Source organism: Chlorocebus sabaeus, chromosome 20 (assembly GCF_047675955.1).
Source record: "Chlorocebus sabaeus isolate Y175 chromosome 20, mChlSab1.0.hap1, whole genome shotgun sequence".
Lineage (NCBI taxonomy): Eukaryota > Metazoa > Chordata > Mammalia > Primates > Cercopithecidae > Chlorocebus > Chlorocebus sabaeus.
Window position 1 is genome coordinate 90,362,833 of NC_132923.1, and position 27,540 is coordinate 90,390,372.

The 27,540-nt window shown below is 52.3% G+C and overlaps 1 protein-coding gene across 1 annotated transcript; it reads right to left on the reverse strand.

Annotated features, from left to right (window-relative positions):
- Positions 1–3,042: 3,042 nt before the first annotated feature.
- DMBX1 (diencephalon/mesencephalon homeobox 1) lies at positions 3,043–27,455 on the reverse strand. The gene is made up of 5 exons (XM_007978897.3): positions 26,978–27,455; positions 12,059–12,224; positions 8,576–8,754; positions 7,947–8,295; positions 3,043–7,201 (listed from the first exon to the last, which is right to left on the reverse strand). The coding sequence occupies exons 2-5, from the start codon at positions 12,210–12,212 to the stop codon at positions 6,750–6,752; spliced, it is 1,134 nt and encodes a 377-aa protein (XP_007977088.1). The 5' UTR covers positions 12,213–12,224; positions 26,978–27,455; the 3' UTR covers positions 3,043–6,749.
- Between the last annotated feature and the right edge of the window lie 85 nt (positions 27,456–27,540).

A 27,540-nucleotide genomic window follows, 5' to 3' on the forward strand; every position in this document is an offset into this window, starting at 1 on the left:
CTTCCTCTTCTCTTCGTAGTCAGCGTTTCCCTGAGGTCCCATCCTCTGCTTCTCTCTGTGTAATCTCATTTAGCAACGTGGCTTCATTCACCATCTCCCTGTGACAACCATCAAGGCTAAGAGCATGGATTCTGAGGCCAGCCAGGTTCATCCTTTGTTTGGCCCATGACTAGCTATGTGGCCCTGGGCATGTTATTTAACCACTCTATGCCTCAGTTTTCCCATCTGTAAATGAGGATAGTAATAGTACCTACCTCATAGAGTTGTGTAAGGATTAAGTGACTTCTTTTTTTTATTATTAATATTATTAACTATTTTTTGAGACAGAGTCTCACTCTGTTGCCCAGGCTGAAGTGCAGTGGTGGGATCTCAGCTCACTGCAACCTCCACCTCCTGGGTTCAAGCAATTCTTCTGCCTCAGTCTCCTGAGTAGCTGGGAATACAGGTGCCTGCCACCACGCCTGGCTAATTTTTGTATTTTTAATAGAGTCAGGGTTTCACCATATTGGCCAGGCTGGTCTTGAACTCCCGACCTCATGATCTGCCCACCTCGGCCTCCCAAAGTGCTGGGATTACAGGAGTGAGCCACCATGCCCAGCCAAGAGACTTCTTATGTGTAAGGTGCCAGGCACAGAGAAAGTGTGTCAGCAGGAGAGACAGACCCTACATCTTCCCTTGAGTAAATTGAAGGCAAACAAGACTACCCTGAGCTCAGGATCATTTTCGGACACTCACTCCCCTCAACAGAGTAGGGGTATCCATCTACCCTACTGCCTGGCCAGAGACTCGAAAGTACCCTTGATCCTCCCCATCCTGCTTAAAATCACCACAGCGATTTTCCTTCCGACATCTCTCATCAATCAGACCCCTGCTCCCCACTCCCTCTCCTAGTCCAGATGGATGACACCCTCCTCTCACCAGGACATGACAGATACTGGCCTCCTCTCTGATCTCCTGCCCCCAGCTCCTTCTCGTGAGCCAACATGCAGCAAAAGTGGGGGTTACTAAAATACACATTGATCACCCCACTCCCTCACTGGGAATAGCTTCCGGTGCCTCCCACAGCCATGGCCCTTGGGCTTGAGTCCAAGGTCCTTGTTTCCCTCCTCATCCTCACCGGCTGGCACCACCCCCACCATCCTCAAGCCCCACCTGGACAGGTCCCTTGTTCTTTCAGGGCTCAGGGCTTTGGCAAGCTGGCTCAGTCCTGCAGCTTTCTATGAGCTATGCCTCTCCCAGGGCACCCTTCTCTTTGACTTCCTGGTGAACACGACCCATGAGACTCAGGTCAAAAGTCTCCCTCCCAGGGGGCCTTTCCGATCTCCCTAGACTGAGCTAGGGGTCCTCTTCTGTGCTCCCAAACAGATATTCTTTTTTTTTTTTTTTTTTTTTTTTTGAGACAGAGTCTTGCTCTGTCGCCCAGGCTGGAGTGCAGTAGTGAAGTGGCTCACTGCAACCTCCGCCTCCCAGGTTCAAGCAATTCTCGTGCCACAGCCTCCTGAGTAGCTAAATAGCTGGGATTACGGGCACACACCACCACGCCTGGCTAATGTTTGTTATTTTTAGTAGAGACAGGGTTTTGCCTTGTTGGCCAGGTTGGTCTCAAACTCCTGACCCACCTTGGCCTCCCAAAATGCTGGGATTACAGGCGTGAGCCACTGCGCCTGTCCCAAGGTCTCCGTTTTTTGAACACCATCTCACCCTCTGTTGTATTGTTTTCCTTACTTGTTTCTATGTAGTCAGCTCCCAGCACAGGCATAGGCATACAGCAGGTGCTCTGTATATGCTGAGTGCATGAGTGATTTGAACTGCAGTGTTACCAGGGTGCCCTTTATGCCAGGGAAGGTGTGTCCCTTGGGGCTGAAGTACATAGGAGACAGTCAATGGCTCAGGCCAGGGGAGGGAGCAGTGGGAGATTTGAGGCAGATATTTGATCTCTCAGCCCCTCCCAGGGAGGCAGGGGACAAGGTGAAAGGGAGAAGCTCCCCACCCTAATCCTCAGCCTGCTGGGGAGAGAGGAATGCGTCTGCTGGGGTGGACCTGGGAAGTGGGGAGGTCAGGGCCCACCCCTGGGACGCCTAGCAGACAGCTCCCTGCATACATTCAGGCCTGCTGGGTTCTCCTACCAGGAAATCTGCGGACAGAGGAGACTGTCACCTCCCCCAAATCTCAGCCAGGTGCGTGCACCACCTCTTCCGGCTCTCCGCCCTGCACAGGCACTCTGGAGCACCGGGGAAGAAGGTGGAGCCAAAGCAGCCACGACTGAGTAGAGATCTCTTGTCTTCTTTTTCTTGAGAGGCAGCCGAAGGGACCAGGGTTTCATAGCAAGAACTTCCTGGCTGTGCATTTTTCTGCACGTATTGCGTGTACGTACAGTCTCGCCGTGTATCTCGCGCTGTCTCTCCTGAGCATGGTGAATGTGCTCATACACACACAGATGCAAGCAGACACTTAGGAATTCACAGCACAGGTTCTCAGACCTGCAGCTAGACTTGTAATAACGACACACCACAGCACACCGTGGCAGAAAGCCCTTCTTCATCCTCTGCTTGCTCACCTCTCAGGACAGAGCCCTTTCCACTGGAAAACAGCTCTGGCTGTACATCCAAATGTCTCTACTTACCACTCCCCTTTGGCCCTGGCTTACTTGCAGTTTTCCTCAGAATCCCCTGCCTCTCTCTGTCCTGCAGACCCATCCATCTCCCAGGCTACCCTGAATACTCCCAGGCACTGCTTGTCCCAGGTGTCCCATGTCCCAGGTTACTCTGCCACTTGTGTTTGGGTGAGGTCCAAACAGCCTAGAGAAGATGGAACCCTCCCCCGTTATCTGCCCCCCTGCAGCCACTCCAGAGTGGCATCCCGGCTGCAGATTAGTAAGAGTCACAGAGAGAGCTACATGGTCAGCGTGACAATGGCCAATAGTGTGGTAGGTCCGCCTCCATCCCCACTGGCCATGGCATCAGAGGGGCAGTGAACAGACCTGGAGACACTGCCTGCTCAGGCCACTGCAGGCATCTCTGGGAAGGAACATGGACTGAGGTCTGAGCTGCTGGGTTCTCTTTTATTTGCCAAGACAAAGAACAGGTCACAACATCACAGGGAATAAGACTGACAGAAGGACAGATACACAGAGTGTCATGCTGCACTATACAGGGGACAGGCGAGGGGACAGGCAGGGGTGAATTAAGTCTTGTTATTTTCAACTAACAGAATAAATAAATACAGTACACAGTGTTTTTGCCATGGGCTGGCACAACCTCTAAGCACAAATGGTCACAAAAGAGCCGGTTTGGAAAGCAGTCTGTAGAGCCCATCAGCCTTGGAGTTGGGGTGGGGACCCAGGCCCCTGGACCATGCTCTAGGGGAGTGAGGAAGCAGGGAAAGGGAGACTCAGACAGCAGGGAGAGGCCAGGCATGAGGCATTCCTGGAAGGGACAATCAGAGCTTGAGCCTCTGGCTTTCAGGCCCAGGTTGGCCCAGCAGGCCTGGGAGGGGCTCCAGCATCAGGTGTGGTGGGCCTGTACCCTCTGCCCACCAGAAGGGATGCACGGTGCTGCTTACAAGTGTGCTCAGAGGAGACGCACGGTGCCGCTTACCAGTGTCCTCAGAGGAGACACAGGTGTGCTCTGCTCTTGCTCTCTAGCTGTTTTCAGTACTCAAGGCTGGTGCCCTAAACTTGAGATCCCTCTGAGGGCAGGGACTGCAGGTACCTTCCCTGCCTTCTCTAGGTTTGTAGATTTGGGTCAATTGAATGGGACAAGTGTTAACAAACATCTGAGGGAAACTGGGCTGCTCCAAAGTGGACCTGCCTCCAGCCATGACAGAACATCACCCCTTAGGAGGTCAGGGGAGGCTTCCTGGAGGAGGCAGTGATATCTAGGGCTGTTGGATTCCAAGGCCTAGTGACAATCACTTGTACCCGGGAACTGACAAAAAGTTTTGGCCTAAAAGCAGCTAGGAAGCTTCCCATACCTATCCAGATGATTATTTTTTGTTTTAGAAACAGAACTTCCTGGGACTAATCCCAGAGGACAGTTGATGGGCCATTGGCCACAGAACCCCTCCCAAACCAAAAACCTCCTCTGTCACTCCTGGAATCTGCCAACCTCCCACAGCGCTGCCTAAGTCTCTCCTCTGATGCCCTCATGGCTGGTGGATTCCTCTTCCAAATTCCAGACCCCAGCAAGACACCTGAGGATTTGCAAACCCTCAACTGCCTGTCTTGGTGCTTGCCACATGTAGGTGAGGTCTTTAACCTGGATTCCAGGCCCCTTAGCCCCACCTCTCATGAAGTCAGCCACCCGCTTCCCATGGTCTACTGAGTCTCATCTCTGTTGCTTTGTTCAGATGGTTCTCCTGGCCTGGACTACTATCTCCCTCACTTTTTTTCCTGTGCAAAGCCTTCTCCATCTGCCCCAGCCTAGGCTGACCCCCTCAAGGGTGATGAGCATTGACTTCTCTGCAAACCAATCCTACCAGGACACCAACAGAACCTCTCTCTTCCCACTGGGAGAGGAGACAAGCCTTAGCAATATGTACCCTGGCTTTCAGATCAACTTCTTTAAGCAGGGGTTGAAGTGTTCAATAGTGAGCCACCAAGAGTTGGGGAGCATGAGCAAGAATCTGTCTAAGCCATCCCCTCCCACTGCCCAGAGGCCCTGAGACCATGCAAAGGTATGAAAATGTGGTGACCCCAGAGTCTGGCACTGGAACTCAAGACCAAATCCAGATTGTCTGAACTAGAGGGGACCCATTATGCTTATGGGGAAACTGAGGCAGTGTCTACAGAAAGGCTTGTGTGTACAACACCCCTTGCTCCACAGCAAGGCAATGGTAACTTCCTACTTCATACATTGTGCTTGTGAGAACCTTCTGTTGTTGTCAATTTAACTAAAAACTTCTGTCCTGCAAGGTTGTGAGCAAAAATGCAGAATGTAGAGCTGGCTAGGACCTTACAGGCCATCTAACCCAGACAGGGAAACAGACCCAGAGAGGCTACATGCTTGCCCAAAGTCACACAGCATTTTTTTTTTTTTGAGATGGAATCTCACTCTGTTGCCCAGGCTGGAGGGCAGTGGCATGATCTCAGCTCACCACAACCTCCACCTCCCAGGTTCCAGCAATCCTCCCAGCTCAGCCTCCCAAGTAGCTGTGATTACAGGCACGTGCCACCAGGCCTGGCTAATTTGTGTATTATTAGTAGTTTCACATGTTGGCCAGGCTGGTCTTGAACTACTGACCTCAGGTGATTGCCTGCCTCGGCCTCCCAAAGTGCTGGGATTACAGGTGTGAGCCACTGCACCCAGCCAGTCACACAGCTTTGAAAGAGGGTTTGCTGAGCTGGGTTTCCTGGCTATGAACAGTAACACAGTTTTCCATTCCAGTGACTAGTTGGAGAGAAGCCCTTACTTCCATAATCGGCTCTGGGACAGGAAGCCTACAGAAGCCTGAGCCTATGTGTTGCTAAATGCTTTGCACTCACTGTGCTCAGAAGCAGAGTTCAACCTGGTCACCGTACTCCTGCTATGCACAGTACCTGCTGAACGTGGAGGCTGGGCTTGTGGGAGAGGAGCACCAGTCCTGCTGTCTCTGAGAGCACCTCTTCCCCTGCTGCCACTCACCAACCAGGGAAGTCTCACCAAAGAGAGCTTTAGAGCCCTGTGGTCAGTCCTGGCTGAACTCTGACACCGGGCCTCTGTCTTTGGAGGGCTTACAGGCAGGAATGCTGGCCATTCTACTGCCTTCCCAGCCTGACTACTGCCTCCTTAATCTTGGGGATGAGGACATCAAAACTGAGAAGACAGAAGAGAAAGTAATTCGTGACACCTTCTAGATGCCAGGCTGGGCAAGGGTGGGAGTGGGAGCCAGTGCTACCTCCTGCCTGCAGTTCCAGATCCCCAGGGTCTCCAGCTAGGGCCTTGTTGCTTCTATTTGGCATGGAAAGGAACAGCTTCCCAGAGAGGCCGCAGGTGCAGGGAGGAGACAGGCAGGCAGGGCAGAAGGGAGGGAATAGAAGGAGAGCAACGGGAAGCAGCAAAATTACTAAAACCAAAACCAGCCACAACCCCAAACAAAATATAGCTCAAGAACTGACGATACCAACACAGCCAGCACCAAAGGAAGAAACCAGGGGCAGCAGGAGAGACAGGGAGAAAGATCAAGGGTGGAGAATACAGAGGCTGGGCTGAGACGGGGGCAGGGACCAGGACAGAGACAGGAAGAGGGAGATCAAGGGAAGAAGGAAGGAGAGAGGAGAAAGAGAAGGTATGGCTGGAGTAAGCCTCGGAGGCTGCAGGGAGGGGTGGCAGGGAAGAAGAGATGGGAGTGGGGCAGGGGGCTTGGGGCAGGCAGGTGCCTGAAAATATAGCTTTATATATTTATATTTATATCTCACATTCCACACATAGACTTACTAAGGGGCAGAAGGGGAGGGAGAAAAGGGAGGAGGTGGTATTGAGATGGGGGTCTAGCCAGGAAGAGCCTCTCACTTCCCTGAGGGAAGCTTGGGGCACCCCAGCCCCTGACCTCCTCCCTATTCGGCCTTCATGGGGTCCAGGCAGGGCCATGCAGAGGGTGTGTAGGTGTGGGCTTCGCCTCAGGCTGGGGTATGGGGAAGTGGAGCAGGGAACAGGATGCCGGGCCCTAGGATCCCTGTGCTCATGGAGTTAACTCCTCAAGAGCCACCTAGGGATAACCACAGGGCTAGGAGGGGACACCTAAGACCCCTGGCTGGGTTGGAGGCCAAACAGTCAGTTGGGCAGTGTATCGAGTCCCAGGGAGGCCGCATGCTGCTTGGCCCGGAGCCGCAGGTTCTCGATGCTTGTGGTTTTACTGTTCAGGGTAGCTGATGCAGGAGCCAGGCCTGCTGGGGGTGCAGGCAGCAGAGGGGACCCCCACACACCCTGGTGGGCAGCAGCGGCTGCTGACAGGGACTGGTAGTAGGACTGGCAGTGCAGTGAGCCCAGCGGGGCCATGTTGACGCCCAGGTAGGGCACAGCAGCAGCCGCCGCGGCAGCAGCAGGGGCCGGACCCCCTACTTCGAAGGATGAGTAGTGCACCAGGTTGTTGGTGGCCGCCATGTGCTGGCGGAATTGCTCCTGCAGACGGAAGAGGCTCAGCGGGGACGAGGAATAGGAGTGGGAGGGGCCCAGGAGGCCACCCCCTGGGGCCGCAGGAGTGATGGTCAGGCTGCCTGGGGAATCTGCAAGCAGAGAACCCAAGAACAAAGCCCTCAGGACAAGGGCATTGGTCTGCCAGGAGAGGTGCACTCAGCCTTCTCACCCCCTTGGCACTACAGACAAGACAGGCTTTGGCTGAAACCACATCCATCCCATCTCAGTCAGGGCATCCCCTGAAGCAAGGCTCAGAATCCTAGGAGAAAGGGACCCAGGCTTCCTGGGAAAGCTCCAGGGACCCTGCCAAGGCCCCCATGTCTGTCTCTTTTTCTTTTCAAGGGCTGTAACTTCCCCCTCCCCCACGCTGTCCAGAGCTCCCATTCCTTCACTCCAGCTTTCAGCTCACAGCCCCTGTCCCCTCCCTGCTGGACTTAGGGTTTGTGTTTGAGATATGCCTCATGCCAGAGCTCTGTTCCTTCAGAAATGTGCTCGGAGTCTGCTGCACGTGGGAATCTCTGGTACTAACACAGTATGCACCGGGACATCCAATTGGTTGTTAAAATATTGGAATACTTCCAAATGGCTGATAAATAATTTTTGCCCAGAGCTCCCGCCATATCCCTCCCCTGCTACCCAGCCCGTCCCTCAGAACCCCCTGGACCTTCCCACGGCTCTGCAACTAAAGGGTGAAGACCTGGCCCAGGCCTGCTGTGGTTAGTCCCTTCTGATGGGCCATGCCCCTCAGGGGCAGTTGATTACTCGCCTCTGACTGGCTTCACATGCTCAGGGACCCCAGACCCCAGCCCTCCCATGGCATCCCTCAGACCTCACCTGCCTTGGGGCTGCCCCTCTTGCAGCCCAGCCCTTTGCTCTCAGCCCCAGGGCTCTTCTCAGTTTTGGGGTCCTCAGCCCCTGCCCGGGGGTCCTCCTCACGTTCCAGCTGATCCTCGGGGGCTGACTCACTGGCTGACTGCTCAGACAGACTCAGGTGAAGCTCAGCAGGGGGGTCGCTGCCAGGCAGGCGTGGGGGCTGGTCAGTGTCCAGCTGGGTATCTGGAGTGGGGGCCTCTGCCTTGTCTTCCCCATGGGAGCCCTCAGCCTCCTTCTGCTTCTGGAGCTGTTCTTTCTGCAGGCTACGCTGCTTCTTCCGGAACTTGGCCCGGCGGTTCTTGAACCACACCTGAGGACAGGAAAGGAGCAGTCCAAGGTGGGCAAGAAAGAAGGAGGGTTGGTGTGGAGCAGGGTGCTCTGGGAGAGGATGTGTGTGATAACATCCCCCCACCCCTCTAGGGAACGCACACCCTCCGTCCCTTCCCAGACTCCCCTCCTATCACTGAAGGCTTTGATGGAGAGATCAGTTGCACCTTGGCACAGGGATGACATGCTGGCTCCTGGACAAGGGGCCAGACTGATGGGCTGGTGTTTGTCTGCAAGGCCTAGTTAGGAGAGCTGGGCCTTACCTGCACCCGGGCCTCAGGCAGGTTGGTACACATGGCCAGCCTCTCACGCATCACCACATCTGGGTAGTGAGTCTTCTGGAAGGTCTTTTCCAGGGCCTCGAGCTGCTGAGCTGTGAACGCTGTGCGGCTGCGACGTTGTTTGCGGTGCTGGGAACCATAACGGGCCTCCAAGATGATGTCTTGAAATGTACAGCCGTTGGAGGGCAAGGAGAGGGGGCCCATTTAATTATGGGAAATAGCTTTGAATCTTATCCTGCTTTGACCCACTGTGGACACCCAGGCTGCTGCCAGAGCTGGCCCTGGTCCCTTGCCCCTAGAAATCACCCATCCCCTCTCCATATGGCTGTGGGCTTTCAAGGTCTCTCCACCCCATTATGCACTCTCAGGACCACAGAGGTCTAACTCAACTCCACAAATGGCTGTCAGGCATATGATTGAGGGGGGTCTTCGTTATTTGGCATTGAGAGTGGGTAGGTGGGTACTGCCCTAAGATGGATACTATGAGTGTATTTTGAGACTCCATGATGCTGATAATCTGTAAGTCCATATCACAAGAGTTCTAAGACCCTATAGCCCTTAGATTCTGAATACTAAGACTTCTTTAGCATCAGAGTACTGGTCCCTGCCCATGAGAAGCCAGGCTGGGCTGGTACCCATCTCAAGGTCTAGTCAAGGGAGGACTGACTAGGCAGACAGAATTCACCAGCACTTGATTCTCTATCCTCTGCTTGTAAACCCCCTCATCCCAACTGGCCTAGAGTCTCTGATGGCAGGGGCTGAGGCTCCTGCTCTTCTGTTTCCTGAACAGAGAGCTTGGCTAGGGGGTACGAGCAGAGCGGGGAGGGCGGGGGCATCAGGGGTCACATCTCAGGTAAGGCTTGTTGCCCTCAGTCTTGACCCTTGTGGCTGCCTCCCCAAAGACAGAAGGACAAAGAGACCAGGTTCCAACCACTGTGGGCTTGGAGGGGAGACAGGACTATGGACCATCAATTCCATCATCCTGTCCATATGTCTGGTAACATGATAACCACCCAGGATAGGTGTCTGCCTAGGGCCAGGGTCTAGCCTCCATCCTGGGGTCTAGCCTTCAGCCCTTTCACTTGACTAGCCCCTGGAAGATAGACAGTAACCTCTGTCTTCACTGCCTCCCATCATGTCATAAGTGGATCCTGCCCTGTCTGTGCTGAAGGGAACTTGAGTAATCTCAGCCTCTGCAAAGGGATGCCAGAGTCCTTCCCCTGCCCTCCAAGGAATGAGAAGTCATCCACAACACCCTAAATAGGAAGAGGAGGCCTGGCACAGTGGTTCACGCCTATAATCCCAGCACTTTGGGCAGGTGGATCACCTGAGGTCAGGAGTTCAAGACCAGCCTGGCCAACATGGTGAAACACTGTCTTTCTACCAAAAATACAAAAAATTAGCTGGGAGTGGTGGTAGGCCCCTGTAATCCCAGCTACTTGGGAGGCTGAGGCAGGAGAATCGCTTGAACCCGGGAGGTGGAGAGTGCAGTGATCCAAGATGGCACCATTGCACTCCAGCATGGGCAACCAGATCGAAACTCCATCCTAAAAAGATAAAAAAAAAAAAAAAAAAAGGAAGAGGCAACTGGGTATCCAGGAAGCCCCAGACTTTGAGATACTTCTTCTTCAGTTTAAAAAGGGAGTCCTGAACCCCTCTCAGACTGACCTTAATCCTCGGCCTAACTCAGCCCTGAGCTCATGCTGGTCATCCTGGGGCAGGGGAAGGAGTGGGGACCGCTCTGTCAGCCCCACCCTGGTTGGCGGAGGAGCAACAACTCAGTATCCTACTGCTGGCTCCAGGGACTGCAAGGGTGGCAGGCGTGGTGGGGGCGGTATAGGTGTCACAGGGAAGCCAGGCTCTCTAAACCGTGGGCAGAGCCTCTGCTGGAAGGCAAGGCCTCCATACAAAGGCTCACCTGGAGTTCATGTCCTTCCTTCTTAAGAATTAGAGAGTTGGGGGTGGGCTGAACACCCCAGTTCCTCTGCCTCCACCAGTGGACATGAGCCCCTATCCCTGACTCCTCTCTGTGCTCTGGTCCTTGGGTCCTGGAATACTGTCAGGAGCTGATGTCACCACGAGATTGTGCACAGGACTATATCCAATATCCCCACACTAGAAACTAATGCCTCCACACCGGTCGGGAGAAACTTATCCACTGAGTTCTGCCCAGAGGCCTGGCAGGGTCTAAAGGAGTAAGACTGGCCATGCCCTCCCTGCCAGGCCAGTGCTGCTACCCAGGTGGAGATCCCATCCCATTTCTGTGCCTTTGCTCATGTTGGCCTTTTTGAGGCCTGGTTCCTGCCCCTGTGGCCTTCAGAAAGCTCTCCCTGACTACCCCAGCTGATCCTGCTGCTCTGAGCTGCCCCAGCATTTGACTCCTGTTGTGCCCTCTCATGGGTCATGGGCACCCATTCTCCCTAGGAGTTCCCTGAAGTTTTCTGAGGCCTGCCTGGCACAGGGCTGGGCCCATGTGGGTTTACCAGCTGCTCAAGGCTGGGCCTGGGACAGGATGGGTTGGGTAGCACCACTTCCCAGGAAATCAAACTCCTCATCTATGTCACTGAATCCTTTTCTCGCCCACCGAGAGGCTGGCAGGGCAGGGCAACAGTCAGTAGAACCAGGTGTGGGGGGACCAGGTTGCCGGTCCCTCATAGGCATATATGGGTAATTTCCTTAGGCTTTGGGTAATAATGATCTCTGAGCACCTACCAGGCTCTGCTGAATACTTTGCATATGTTATCACAAATCACCTCCCAACCACCCTAGGGGATGGGCATGGCCATTTTCTCCTTTTTATAAAAGGAGAAACTGAGGCTCAGAGAAGAGAGCTGAGTGGGAAAGTCCCATGCTGATTTCAAGTCTAGGACTCCAAAGCTCATATTTTTAGCCATGTTATGTTCCAACACCACTTGGCCCAGATTTAGCCTCTCTGAGTCTCCATTTCCTTGTCCATAAAATGGAAATAGTAACCTCTCCACATGGGGATTGGATGATTTGATGCACACAGAAAGAGAGAGACTCCCACAGTGCCTAACTCACAGTTGATGTCAGAACATAGAAGCTGTTATTTACAATCCCTGTGCCTGAACTCTCCTTGCCTGAGCATTCCAGGCTCTTCCAGCTACTTCCCAGCCATATAACTCTGGACTAGTCCCTTACCCTCCTACCTCATTTCTTCTTCTGTGAGATAGGGCTAATGAATGCCTCCCTCACAGGCCTGTTACAAGAATTTGAAAGTGTAGGGCAGCTCCAGCGCCCTGAACAGTGCTGGCAAACAAAAGGTGCTCTGGATATACACGCATAGTTTTGAATTGACATCTCTCTGTGTTGCTAAGTGACCTGAGTCTTTTTGAGCTGCCTAGAACAAGCTTAGCCAGTGCTGTCTCTCCTCTTTGCCTTCCAGAGCCTCCTCCCCTGACCCCCACAGTCCTATCCCCACAGTCCAGTCCCCAGGGCTCTTACCAGCCAGGCGCTCAGCCAATGTAAGCGCATGCACCGAAGGCCGGTAGTCAGGGGCGTGCTGGGCCTGCTGGGCTGCCTGCTGGTGCAGGTTGTACATGGCGCTGAGTGAGTTCATGGCATGCAGCGAGTAGCCGTTCACCCCGTAGTGCTGCATGGCGGCATTCGCCTACAGATGGAAGAGGGAGAGGGGACATGAGGCAGGCCTTTCAGACTCTGCCCTCAGGGAGACCCACCCCCAGTCCAGACCCTGGATGCCCACCTTCTGATGGGTCAGAAGCTCTCTCCATCGGAAAGGAGCCTGTCTTGCCCCTGGCTTACCGTGTGGGGGTTCCTGCATCCACTCCTTCATTCACTCACTCATTCACTGATTCACTCAGCAGGGCCAGTGTGGGTTTAGGGCTCTGGGCTCTAGAGTCAGACTGCCCAGGGCAGGCTGAAACCTCAGCTCCACCACTCAGGAGCTTTGTGGCTTTGGGCATGTCACTTAACTTCCCTGACCCACAGTTTCTCTATCTGCAACATGGGGTTAATGACAGTACCTATCTCATAGGGTTGCTGCAAGGATTCAGAGAAGCCTTTACAAAGGACTGGATCATAGTATGTGCTCAAAAGTGTTAGTCATTGTGATTTACAAATTCATTTGCTACTTCATGCAATCATCTCTTCTTTCAATTACTCAGGCACTTACTCATTTTTACCTTCATTGATTCACTCACACACTTATCACTTATTCAACCAATACCCATTGAGGCCCACTTGGGGCCAAGACCAGAGCCAGATTCCCCACTGAGGCATTTGCTTTGAAATGAGATAAACTCAGGGCCAGGCGTAATGGCTCATGCTTGTAATCCCAACACTTTGGGAGGCCGAGGTGGGCAGATCACCTGAGGTCAGGAGTTCAAGACCAGCCTGGCCAACATGGCGAAACCTCATCTCTACTAAAAATACAAAACTTAGCTGGGCATGGTGGCACATTCCTGTAATTCCAGCTACTTGGGAGGCTGAGGCAGGAGAATCGCTTGAACCTAGGAGGCGGAGGTTGCAGGCAGCTGAGATCGCACCACTGCACTCTAGCCTGGGCAACAAGGCAAGACCCTGTCTCCAAAAAAAAAAAAAGAAAGAAAGAAATGATAAACCCTAAGGTTCTGCACAAACGTAAGAATACTGTTGTTATGTGTTGTTACGACTGTCCTACATTCACCGCCATTACCTCCCTTTATTCTCACCATACCTCCAAGAAGCAAGCAGGCCAAGAAGGATGAGCCCCAACTGCAGTTGAGTCTACTGAGGCTCAGAGAAAGAAGAGTGACAAGTCAAAGCCACACAGCCAGTCCAGGGCCTGCCCCACTCCACATTTCTGCAACCTTATTCTGTCATGGCCAATTGTTCCAAGGAAATATTCCATTCATCAGAGAAGACATCCATCCTACTGAGACGGCTCCAGCCTCAGCAAGAGGCTGCCAAGGTCCCATCCAGACCCTCACCCACCTGTAGCAGTGTGAAATGTCATTTTTGGAATTGACTCCACATCTGGAGTCTCCCCAAAACACAAAAGTGTTTCCTATTTCCCAAGTGTGAGAGGTGAAAAGGGAAGGCTGGGGCAATGGCAGGTCCATTTGATAAAAGGAAGACATATGCAGGTATCTCACCTCCTCACTGAAACAGACACAGGTTATACATAATCAAATATCCACAGCATACACACAAACACACACAGTTGCAGGCAAGCACACACATGTTTCATGCAAAAATACACGTACGCAGACATTCTTGGCAAGGCATTCACAGAAGCCTCCCTATTCACAGACACAAACTGAATGTCTTTTCCCACAGTTCCACGCACAGACATGCTCACAGATATCTATTCATGCAGCAGAGACATCTACACACAAACATTACACTCACACACATCCATTCGTATATTACACATATTCATCCAACACATATTTTTTAAGCACCCACTTACTAAATAGCAAAGTCCCTAACTTCGTGGAATTTACATTCCTGGATAGGGGGATGTATAACAATGAATAAAATATATATGTACTAATGTCAGACTGGAATACAGACTCTGAAGAAAAATAAGGTGGAGGAGGAGAATGACAAGAGGGAAAGGAGAGATTGTTTTAGAACATGTGGTCAGGAAAGGGCTCTCCGACATTTGAGCAGAAACTTGAAGTCAGCCATGTGGAGATCTCAGGAAAGGCTTTCCAGGCACAAGGAACAGCAAGGACAAAGGCCCTGAGGCATGGACAAGCTTGTGTGTGTAGAACAGCAAGAAAACCAGGGTGGCTGGAGCACAGACGGAGGGAGCAGATGAAGGAGACAAGGTTGGAGGGAGAGGGGTCGCTAGCCAGAGGGCTCCACATTCCATTGTAATCCCACGGCCCAATGGAAATCCCATCTGGATTTTATCCTGAGTGTGATGGGAAGCCCCTGGAGGGTCTTGAGGGGAGTAACATAATATAATCTGGGTTTTTTTGTTTTGTTTTGTTTATTTCTGAGACACAGTCTCGCTGTGTCTCCCAGACTGAAGTGCAGTGGTGCAATCTTGGCTCACCACAGCCTCAGTCTCTGGGGCTCAGGCAATTCTCCCATCTCAGCCTCCTGGGTGTGCTGGCACTACAGGTGTGCACCATCATGCTGGGATTATTTATTTATTTATTTATTTATTTATTTATTTATTTATTTTTAGAGACAGGGTCTCACTATGTTGCCCAGGCTGGTCTCAAACTCCTGGCCTCAAGTAATCCTCCTGCCTTGGCCTCCCAAAGTGCTGGAATTACAGGCATGAACCACCACACCTGGTCTATGATTTGTTTTTAAAAGCTCATTTTGGCTGCTATATAGAGAACAAACTGCAGAGATGCAAGAAGAAAAGCGGAGAGACCAGGCCACTAGGACACCACAGAAGTCCAGGCCAGTGACCATGCTGCCTTCACTAGAGTGGGAGGAGGTGCCGAAAATGGTCAGATTCTGGTAGTTTGAAGGTAGAATCAGCATGATTGCTGATAGCTTAGTTATAAGATGCGAGGAAAAGAGGGCAATAAAGAAAATAGGATAACTCAAGTTTCCATCCTGAACAGCTGAGTGAAGATGGGTCTTTTCCTAAATGAAGAGCATTGAGTTGGAGAAGCAGATCTGGGGAGGGAGAGAATGGAAACCAAGGTTTTGGGGGACATGGCAAGAATGACTGACATACGAATTCAACTTCCAAGTAAGCATATGTTGAATTGGCTGTTGGATATAGGAGTCTGGAGCTGAGGGCTAGATTTACAGATTTCTGAGTCAGCATTCACACATGAACTTCCTCCAATGACATTCCCTTGCAGAAGCCTACTCCACACACCATGACCAACCTCAAGGCAGAAAGCTAAGAGAAAAGAGTAATAGACATGGTGAGATGAAGAATTTACACCTCAGTATAACAGAATATACCATAAACAAAGCTAAAAGGTAAACAACAAATTTGGAAAAATATCTGTTATATACTGTATGTGATGTAGAGGAATTCATAAAAAGTAAATAGCACAAATCAAATAAAAGGCTATATCCATAATATACAAAGAACTCTTAGTTAGGAATAAAAAAATAAAGCTGAGTGTGGTAGCACACACCTGTAGTCCCAGCTACTCAGGAGGCTAAAGTGAGGGGATCACTTAAGCCCAGGAGTTTGAATTCAGCCTGGGCAACATAGCAAGACCCCATCTCTAAATGAATAAATAAATAAAAAGATGGTCACCTTAGTAAAAGATAGGCTAAGTAAATGAAGAAACAACTCATTAAAGAAGAAATACAAATAGCCAACAGACATGACAAAAAGCTCAGCCTTATTTACAACCAAAGAAAGAAAAAGGCTGGGTGCAATGGCTTACGCCTATAATCCCAGCACTTTGAGATCACTTAAGGTCAGTGTTCAAGACCAGCCTGGCCAATATGGTGAAACCCCACCTCTACTAATAAATACAAAATATTAGCCAGGTGTGGTGACCCACGCCTGTAATCCCAGCTACTCGGGAGGCTGGGGCAGGAGAATCACTTGAACCCGGGAGGTGGAGGTTGCAGTGACCCGAGATCATGTCACCGCCCTCCAGCCTGGGCAACAGAGTGAAACTATGTCAAGAAAGAAAAGAAAGAGAGAAAGAAAGAAAGTGGGGGAGAGAGGGAGGGAGGGAGGGAGGGAGGGAGGAATGAAGGAAGGAAGGAAGGAAGGAAGGAAGGAAGGAAGGAAGGAAGGAAGGAAGGAAGGGAGGGAGGGAGGCAGGGAGGGAGGGAGGGAGGGTCATTGTTTACCAATCGAATCAGCAAATATAAAGAAAAATTACTACACAGGGTTATCTAGGGGAATGGGAGATGGTCCTTCTCCTACTTGATGGCAGAAGAGCTATTTACTCCTTACATCAAAATCCTTTAGAGAGTACCTCGTCTTTGACCCAACAATTCCATTTCTAGAAATGTACCCTTCAAGTATGCAGAGATATGTGTATGCACATATTTATCACAGCAGTGCCTGTGATGGCAAACAATTGAAAACCTAACTGTCCATCGAGAGAGGATTAGTTTAGCAAATGAGGGGACAGGTATTCCCACAGTGGAATACGGCACCGCAATTTAAAACAATGATGTGTATCTGTATGTGCTGATGTTCACAATATACCATTGAGTGAGGGAAATAGGTAACAAAGCAGTATGCATGATATGATCCCATTTTTGTAATGTATGTATAAATATGCATAGAAAAAAGTCTGGAAGGTTATACCCTGAAATGTTAACAGAGGTTATCTCTGGGAGATAGCAAATGGGATTACAGGTGATTTTCACATTTATATTATTTCTTTCTTTCTTTTTTGGGGGGGGGCGGGTAGGGGCTGGGGGGAGGTATCCATGTCTCTCGCTGGATATGAGGATGAAACCAAGCTCCAGAGTGTCACAAGCTCCAGGTGGGGAAGGGGGAACAGAGTTCAGAGGGAATTTCATGCATCCCAACTCCTGCTTTTGGAATGCCCCTCCCCCACCAAACTCAGGGGTTTTGTTGCTTTAAAACTCACTGCTGTTAATGTGGTGACATTTTAATTGACTTAATTATCGCTGATCTCACAGTTTTTGATGCACAACACGGCTTTATTAACCGAAACCAGAGAGATGCCTCTCTGGGGCCCCAATTGCCCCATCCCTGTGGCCCTCCAACAGTCTCTAAGATCTTCCCAGGATGGCCTGATGCCCTCCCTGTCCCCAGCACCAAGCACTACCAGATTACCTGCCACTCCTTCTCATCTCCACGCTGTTACTCTTGCTGGGCCCTCTACCTGAAACACCATTCCTCTTCTTTCCCTTCACCTAATAAATTCTTCCCTCTCCATACAACTGAGCCCTCCTCAGAAATGAGGCCTTCCCCCACTTGCCTCTGACAAGGCATCTCTCCCCGCTCCAGGCTGTGATAAGTATGCTCAGATCATAGAAATAAGGATGACCACAATGATGACAACAATACTAGCTATCATGTACTGAACACACTCTGTGCCAGACACCACACTCGGCACCTTCCATGTATTTTCTTAATTCTAGTGCCTGCAGCAGAGTGCTGTGATAACACTTCTATCTCCCCAGCTGGACTAGACTGAGCTCCTTGAGGGCAGACACTACATCATGCATTTCTGGACACCCACCCCACCCCCAGTCCAGACCACAGGGTCTAGCGCAGAAGCAGGGTTAGGAAATAAGGATCAGAGGATGAATTAATAATCATAACTATTTATTAAATGCCTCTGATACATCAGACATCTCCATCAATTCTCCTAACACCGTAGGAGGTAGAAAATGTTATCCCCATCTTACATATTCAGAAATGGAAGGCAAGAAAGATTGGATAATTTGCTAAAGGCCATGGAGGTAGAAAGTGGTGAAACAGGTGTCAACAGGTGAAGTTCTTCCCACTAGCTAGTATTTCCCAGCCCCAGTCGCACAGGGTCTTACCCCAGCATATTCCATTCCCTCATTTCTGTTATCTCTGATTTGTTCCAAGGCAACAGGAGGAAAGCAAGAAAAAGCACATTCTGCTGGCCGCGGGGGCTCACGCCTGTAATCCCAGCACTTTGGGAGGCCAAAATGGGCAGATCACCTGAGATCAAGAGTTTAGACCAGTGGTAGCAGGCACCTGTAATCCTAGCTACTCGGGAGGCTGAGGCAGGAGAATCGTTTGAACTGGGGAGGTGGAGGTTGCAGCGAGCAGAGATTGCACCACTGCACTACAGCCTGGGTGACAGAGTGAGACTCAGTCCCCACCCCCAAAAAAAAAGGAAAAATAAAAAGAAAAAGAAAGAAAGTATGGCATGCATGCTCGTGTGCACACTGTGTGCATGTGTGTGTGCTGTGAGATGAAGCTGTGTGTAAGCCTAAATCTTCCCTGCTAAGCTCCTCTCCCTCCAGCCTCATACTCCTCTTCCTCACTACAGCTGGACATCAAGGCCCCTGCTCTCCTCTAAGGCCATAGAGGGACCCTTGTCAGTGGATGCTACTTACCATCTGAGCTGTACACATGTAGTGCCACACAGCCATAGGTCTGAAGCTCACCTCAGTGGCCATGTGTGTACACAACCCACCTGGGATCGGCCATATGATTGTATGCGCATCTGGCTCTGTCTATGTGTATATCTGGCTACTTTATGTGTCTTGGTGGGTGTGCATGCCTGTGAGCCCATGTGTGCAAATGATGTGTCTGTGAGTGTGTGACCAGGGGAAGGTACACTAAATGGTACCCTGGAAAGTCATGTGGCCCGGTGCCCTGCTGCTAGGTCAGTGTATTGTGGCTCTTCCACCCCTGAACAAGGTGTGAGAGAGAACAAGAGGAAAATACAAAGAGAAAGGAAAAAAACAAAAAAGCAAGGAGAGAGATCAACACAGAAAATTAATAATTTGTCTTAGCCATTTTAGTTTCTGCGACATTTAGCACAGAGTCTGGTATACAGTTGGTGCTTAGTAAATAGTAAATGTTGAATGAATGGGAAGGAATTTTAGACCAAGAGACTGTGAGGGAGGCAGGACCACCACAGCCCAGGATAGTCCACGGGAGGAAATGGAGACCCAGAGTCCCAGCCCACTACCTCCTCTGTCCCAGGACGTAGGCCTCATGAGGGTGACCCCTGCCCAGTGGGCCCTTTCCCAGCAATAGAGGCAGCCAGGACCTGCACTACTGAGATCCTCAGCCAGGCCCAGCCGCAGGAGCCCCTTCCACATCCAGTTCTGAGTCCTGGTGGCCCCTATAGGGAGGCCCCCCCAGGCTGGAACCCTACAAGACCTGCAGGAGCCTCTAAACAGAGGCCCTGCACTCCTGGCCCCAGGCCCGGCCCTGCATGGGCTCAGCCCACTGCATACTACAAATAGAATCAATTATATATTTAAAAGGTGCCGCCCCGCAATTCCTGGAGAGCCAGGAGAGCCATCCATCACGGCACGGCCGCGTTTCACAAGCTGTCGAATTGTGCTTACATTGGTTAAAAGAATCTTTATATTTCATTAAGCAAGCAGATCGGCGGATCTCCCGCCACAGGCGCCATATAGATGGCTTTAATTTTCCAAATCTGCAAATGCATCCGTTATGTCCCCGCGTCGCTGCTGGCTGCGGCCTAATGCCCAGCCAATCGAAGAATCAAGCAGAATTTTATTAGGGGGCACTTTTTATAAATTAACGGCAGCAGTACCATGAAAATGCATGCAAGACGTCTTTGATTAAAAGGAAAGTGGACCTTTCCTTGGGTCACACCCTGCTCAGCCACCCCACAGGCCTACCCCACCACCCTTTGCCTCTCCCTTTCCTTCTCTGAACTTTTAATTCTCCCTCAGTTTCTTCTCATTCCCATTCACAATGGAAACAAGGCAGAACAACTTTACTTAAAGGAAAGGAAAGAGAAGTGGAAGTGGAGGAAACGAACATTCTCTGAGAGTCTCATCCCGCTGTCCATTCCGGGCACAGTGAGACACATCACCTCATTAGCAACAGCTACCTCTCCTTGAACATCTACCACGTGCCAAGTCTTGTTTCCCTCATTCTAGGCGTATCACCTAATAAACTTCAACACAACCCTTCCAGAAAGGTATAATTATCCCCATTATATGGATGAGAAAACTGAGACTCAGGGAGATAAAGTCTCCTGCCCAAGGTCCCACAGCTAGTAAGTGGTGGAGGCAGGATGGGAACCCAGGTCTCTGAGTCTCTGAAAAGCTATCTGGTATTTATTTTCACAGTGTGACCAAGAGATAGGCCCTGGTGAGGACTAGCCCTGGGTGTCAATAGCAGAGGGAGAGATCGAGAGTAGCCTGTTGCCATGGGCTCTCTTTCTTGAGAAATGCTGCTGCCCCTTTATCTCTGGAGGTTCTCCAGTGACACTTTGAGGGGAGAGGCCATTGCAATTGTCTCTCCTGCTTTGCAGTTTGGAGTCCAAAAGGACTTTTACTCATGCAGGTAGAAGATCATGAATACACGAACCCAGGAGCAGCAGGCCAGGGCTCCTGCCCCAACTCCAGGCTGCTTTGTGACCTTGGCTAGTGTCCTGCCATCTCTGACCTCTTCTGATATGACACTAACCAGGAGGGAAAGAGACCTTGTCATGAGAAGTGTGTAACCCAGGGCTGGCCAGCCACGTGTGAGGGAGGCCGAGAAGGAGGTATTCGTTCATGTGTATGCACGTGTGTGTGCATGAGTGCGTGGGTGTTGTGGGGCTGGCTGAACAAGATGACCCAGAAGCCTTCCAACTCCGAGCTTTTGGGTCCAAGGTTTTAAAAGAAGCTCTGTCCCTGGCACATGCCAGATACTCAACTTCAGCACCTCATTAATTTCTTACCCCAAGTCTATGAGGGAGGCGCTGTCCACACTGCAGATGAGGAGCTGAGGCTCAAGGAAGGTGAGTCCCTTTGGCTGGTCTGCTTGGGAATGGGGAAGGCTGAGCCCCCATCCCAGTAAGTACCCCTGTTCCCACATCTGTTCTTAGTTCTGAGTTGCCAGGAATCTGCAGTGGAAGGATAGGATGTGAGGGCTGTGGAGATCCCGGTCTTACCCTGACCAAGGACCCTGCAGGCACATGGTTTGAGAGCAAGCTTGACATGAGGACATCCCCAACTACTACCTCTCAGATGCTGCTTATTTAACAGGGGCTCCTCCAAGAGCCCCAGATCCGTTCTTGGGTTACACTGAACCCTCCATGCTCCCCGAATCTCCTGTCAGTATCAGGAACTCAAAGGTGCAGAAAGCCCAGGGATCAGCCTCTTCCTCCCCCTGCCAGGGGTCAGATTCTTCCCAGCCAGGGCTCCCCACCAGAGGGTGGGGTGAGCCAGGCCTCATTTGAAAGAAATGAACCCATCTCTCAGACCAGTTCTCTCTGATACTTTCAAAACCAGATTTCTTAAAAAGCCATATCCAAATCTGTCATCTCCCCTTCCTTCCTTCCTGTACACTCCCACCCACCACTGAGCCATGGCTCTCCAAAGCTACTATATGGCTGCCTCCCACTCTGGGAATGTTGTCCCTCCACCAGCATGACTTGGAGAACTCCTGATTCACATTAAGCTTGGACACGCATTTTTCCAGGAAGCCTCTCCTGCCATCCTCATCTTACAGATTCAGAAATGGAAGGTGAGAAAGATAGGATAATTTGCTAAAATCATCCAATTTTAGCAGTGGTTAGGTCCAGAAGTTACCAGTTGGGTCCAGTGACTTCTTTAAATTCCTATCCTTACCAAATTGTAGTTGCCCGTTTGCCTACCTTTTGCCAGAGTTTTATAATAAATTATTATTATTACCAGCTATCCTCATAGAGACCTGACTGGCAGCAGCTCATTTAATCTTCACAACAACCTCATAATCCCCATTTGACTGATAAGGAAACTGAGACTCAGAGAGGTAAAGTCACTTCTCCAAAGCTACACAGCTAAGCAGCTTAGCCAGGATGGAATCGAGGGAGTCTAACTCCAAATTGTGAAATCAGTGCCCACCAGAGCTCTTAACCTTGATCCAGGGCAGGGTCTGCTTCCTCAGCTAGTACTCAGGACCCAGTGCCCACAGGAAGGGACATCATTCATTCCACAAATAAAGATGGAGCCACTGCCTGTTGGACTTTAGGGGTAGTGTCATGAATTCCAGCTCAAAGGACTCAGATTCTAGGGGAATTGCAGATGGTCACATGCCCTGGGGGAGAGGAAACCAGCTCTGGGAGATGATAGTGGGCCAATGTCCAAAGTTTCCTCTTCAGCCTGCCTGCTCTGCCCTGCCCCAGCAGGGAAAATCCAGTGTCCTCACCAGAAGCCAAGCCACCTTCTGGCCACAGCTGTGGCCCTGACCTTGTCACAGAGTAAGCTCTAACCTCATCCTACATGAGCCCTGGCCACTGCCCTCACCTTGGCCATGTTCCCTCCCCCCGCCAGTGGCATAGGTATCATGACCCCCACATCGTCACCATTAACCACACCTTGCCTGATCCATGTGGGAAAGGGATGAGCTGTGGGGGTCAAAGAATCTGCTCATCCTCCTTTCATCTCCACTGAGGGTCCCCAAAGTGAACCTGGAGTTGGAGCCATGCGTGACAGGCAGGTGGGCTTGGAAGTATGTGGCTTTGCAAGGGTTAGATTGGAAGGGGTGCTGGACTTCATAACGGGCACACAGAGCTCATAAATTTCTCAAAGGAGATTATCAGCTCCCCTCTTGGCTCAGGGATGGGGGCCCAGTGGATAGGAGAAGAACCCACTGGGAGAGCTCCAGGGTCCTGTTGGGTCTCAGGGCCGACCACCGGCCAGTGGCCCTTTGAAGGAGTCAGGGCTCTTAGTTCCCTACACAAACTGTTATCCATTAACATCCAATTATCCCTTGGTCCGAGCCATTAATTATAAATCAGCCACTAATTGGGGTAATTAGCCCCCCGCAGGCTAATGGGCCGAGACTGAGGGAGGCCCCTCCGCCTACAGTCCTCTAGTTTTCCGAGGTCCTTAATGTTGGGGATGCAGAGAAATCAGGCGGCTGGAGTTAATTTTTTGGTTTTTTTTAAGGCAGCAAAATGCAGCCAGGAACGGGAGAAGACGGAAGAGGTCACTTTTTTGCTGCTTTTTCTCGAGTCTGGTCCAGCATCAGCTTTTGAGACCAGGCAGGTGGCGGGGTAGGATGAGGGACCTGACTGCAAGTCTTGAGAGTAGAGTTGTCTGGGTAATTGCTTGATTCTCTGCTTTCTTTCTGGCAGAGATACAGCTAGTGCACTGGAGATCGAGGAGATTTGGGCAGAGCTGAGATGGAACAGGGCATAGGTTAGGACCCCAGGATGTTCCTGGCCTCTCCAGGGTACAGAAGTGGCAGCCCTGCCTGTTCAGTTAGCCCTGGCCCAAAGTCCCTGAGGGACGACCTGGTCCATCTTGGCCATCCAGATCCAGGCCAGGGCTGGGAAACAGGGATTACAGAGTCCCCTGTGGAGCAGAGCGGCTCCAGCCCCAAGTTAGGGCCTCCAAACGGCTGGAGGAACTCGGAGGAGGGTCTGTCCTGCGGACGCAGAAAGCGCGGTTCCTGCTCTGCGCACTGACAGATGTACAACTCATCAGGGGCTCAAACAAACCCTGGAGATAGAGCTGTGGAGGCTGGGAAACCCAGTGGGCTCCAGTGGCCTCGGGGCACGTTGAAGCAGTGCTCACAGTGGCTGTAGACCGGAGGGAAGGAGTGACCCCGTCTGGGAAATGTGCTCCCTCCTGCCGCTCTCATATCCAGGGAACTCCCCTTTGCCAGCAAAAACCTGGCTAAAGTCCGAAGAACAGTTGGGGCCAGAGCCACCGGAGCTGGGATCTGTGGTCTGTCCAAGCTGGGATGTCCACCCATCAGGCAACACTGGGGAAGAGTCAAACAAGCTCAGAAGAACGGACAGGTGACTAAATAGAAAGCGAGGCCACTGAATGGCCTCTGGAGGGCTGGACAAGGGAGAGCCCAGCTCGGTGCCCTTCTTACAGAAGGGGAAACTGAGACTCACTCAAGGTCAGACAGGAGAGGCATTCAGTGCAGGATGAATGTGGAGACCAAAACACGCACCCCGCCGGAAGCTCACCCACCCACCCCAGCGCCCCTCCCTACTCGTTCGGTAATGGGCTTTGGCGGGCAGCAGTGGCGTCGCCCCGGGCCTTGATTAGATATTTATTGCTGTCATTTACATGGGCACTGCGGGGCGGCCGAGCGGGACTGTGGGGAAGGGGTGGGGTGGGGGGCGAAATGGGAAAGCAGGGGTGGGGGAGGTGAAGACTGGCTCCTTGAGGACGTGGGACTGGCCGGGGGAGTAACTTCAAGGCCTGGAGAGAGTGGCGGGAATAGAGAGCGCAAACGCCAAGCAAAAATGTAGACGCACCCTCCCTAGGACTGCCTGGGGCTTCTGCTCAAGGTGGGGCTGTGACACCTGGGACTGTTGCCCTAGGGGGTGTCTGCATGTGTTGAGCATGAGTGTCTATGTGAGTTTAACCTGTGAGTATGGAACTGTGTCTATCAGAGGGGTTTTATGTAGTTAGTGGATCTGCCCGTGCCTCTTGTGTGACTTCTCAAAGTGTATCTGAGTGTGATACCCATAGCCTGGGTGACTTTAACCCAGGAGTCCCACTCTGTGTGCCTGTCAGCCTCTGTATGTGTGTCTGTGTATGACCGTCAATCTAGACAGCTGGCAAATATGTGTGTGCACACAGAATTCGTTCAGACATGGGGGACTGAGCCTCTGGGTCTGGTTCTCCCCTTCCCTCAAAAGCCACCGGCCATGTCCCCATGCTCTAATCGTCAAACCAGATTGGTTGCTCCTCAGAAGAACTGGCTTCGGAGAGGCTGGCACTGAGGGCTAGGGTGGACTCCTCATTCTAGGCTGTACACTCCCGGAGCGCTGAGGCCCAGGTGAGGCTGGGAACTTTATTTCCTGCTCAGAATCCGCAGTGTGTGCGTGTGTGCCCGCAGCGTGTCAAGTGCAAGTTATGTTTGAGAACAGAGAAACAGCTCAAATTTCCAGACCACATGGGATTGTGCATGTGAAAGTGGCTAGGACAGGGGTGCAGGGATCCTCCAGACACTCACCCGATGCCCATGAAGCTGACCCATAAGCCCGCTCTCCGGCAGAGCCCATCTGGAGGCCTGAGTGCTTGTCCTTCACCGTGGCCTTCGCCTGGGGCGGGTTTCCACTCCTCTGCACCTCTGCCTTTCTGTTCTGCATTCCATGTGGGGCCTGGGCTGCCAGACTCCCGCCTCCTTGCAGGAATAGGTGCCCCCAAAGACTGCAGGGGCAGAGCAAGGTGTTCACCCCCCTCCTGAGTAGCAATGCCCTGCTTCTTTTCCCAAGAGTGTGTCTACCCCAGCCATACGAGAGATTTGAGCCAATTATCCAGATAATTTGCTCTCACCAGGCAGCAAATTTGATTTTTTTCTGAACACCTAGACACACATAAACACAGCTGGTTTGCAGAAAAGGGAGGTAGGAACTAAATTCATTGGTCCTTAGGCCAGAGTGCTTTTCCATTTGAGGGTAGAACCAGGCATATGGGTAAGTGAAACACAAATCCCAGAAAAATTGAAAACAACCCCCGCTACACCCACCTAAAACTAATAGACCATATCACTTCCTAGAAAGGGGTTGAACAGAGCTGACCCGCCTGCAGCGCACAGAATCCCCAGCACTAGAGAGGGGAAAGGACTCTAGTCGCCCTGCCATCGCCATAGCCAGCTGGGAACTTGCACAATTTCCTCGGCTGTGGAGCACACAACCCTTGCGGTGCAGACAGCTCCTTTCCTCCAAGGCCCATCGAGTCAATAAAGCCCGCCTTTTTCCCCAACGCCCTCAAACCAGAGCCGCCCTTAGAAAACCAACACCGGCCCACCCTGCCCCGGTTTCCGAGGACTTTTCTCAAACGAAAAAGACCTCCTGGGGCCCGGGTCGGAACCAGCGCTGAGGCTGCGCTCCAGGCCCGGTGGGTTCTCGGCTTTGGGGAATTGCATGCTTGCAAAGAGGGTGAAAAAGCCTAGGATCCCGTCTTCCCCCTTCCCCCATTCCGGGACTCCTTCTTGCCGCAAATCACAAGCCTGAGGAGCCCACTGCCTCCCAAACCGGGTGTGGCTGGAATCCAGGAAAAGTCGGGGCCCCAGATTTGGTGCGAATTTGGGGAAAAGGAGGTTTCCCTCAAGCTCCTTAAGTGCACCACCAGTGCCACCTAAGCCCCTGAGCAGGTTCCGGGAATTTGACAGCCAGAAAGTTCAGCCGGAGGAGCCCGGGACCCTGCACAGTTCATCAGGGCCCCTGGCCTGTCGCCGTCCACGACTGAGTTACGGCCATCCGGTGTGGGAAGCCCAGGGAGGAAAGACCCTGGCAGTTCCCCCAACCCTTTGACCGCTCCCCTAGAAGTGCCCCGAGAACCGCTCCGGAGACTGGCCCCAGCCTGCCGTTCCTCGCCGGAGTTCGCCTGACCCACGCCGGCTGAGGCCGCGGGAGGCAAAACGAATTCCAGGGAACTAGGGCCACTACGCCCCAAACACCCACCTGGAGGGCCCTAGCCCAAGGCCGCGTCTTCGAGGGCAGAGGCTGGCAGAGCGCCCAACCACCCTCAACTGGAAAATTCGTGCAGAATCTCAATCCAGAGAGAAAAGGCGCACTTGGTGGCAGCTGAGTTTGAACGGGATCTGCGCGGGCGAGACCAAAGCCAGACCCGGGCAACGCCCGGAGCACTCCGGGGTTCGCGTGGACCAGGAAGCTGGGGAGGTGTGGGCGGCCTCTGCGCTCCGCAGGCTGGGAACTGGGCTGCCGGCCGCGCCCCCTCCCCAGCCCCCGCCCCAGGCTCCGCGACGCCCTGGGCCGCATCTGCTCCGCATTACGCCGGCCACCTCCCTCCCCGCGCCGCCCCCTTCCAAACTGAGAAGGTTTTCTCTCCGCTTAATATCCAAACCTTTTTTGAATTTTTTTTTTCAGGGGCGAAGTAATATCTTCCAAATGAGGCAAAACCGTGACGGATCCGAAGCGTCCTCCGCGGGTGCCTGCGTCTCCGCGGGCCAAGGCCTCCGTCTTCGCCTTGGCGTGTTTCTACCCACCGCTCGCCCTCCGCTCTCACTGCCTCGGAATTTCGAGTTCTGTTCTGTTTCTCTCTCCCTAGGTTGTTCACTTTCTACCACCGTTTTCAGCCCCGGGTATCTCTTCCTCTGTCTCACCCTGGGTCTCTCTGTCTGTCCCTGACTCGGTCTTTCTGGCATCTCTCAGTTTCCTCTGTCCCTGTGCCGTCTGTCTCCTAGTCCCTGGCTCCCTGCAAACTTTCTGATCCGCCCAGTGGGTCCGGGACTGCAGGACCGCAAGAGGGGAGGCTGTCCCCGGGGTCTCACGGCCCTCGTCCTCCCTGCAGCGACTGTCCAGCGCCCCTCCCGGATCGGCCCGCCAGCCCCGCCCGCTCGTACCTGGTCACCCGGGCCTGCGCCGCCGCAGCCGCTGCCATGTACGCGCGCCAGGGCCTGTGCTGGA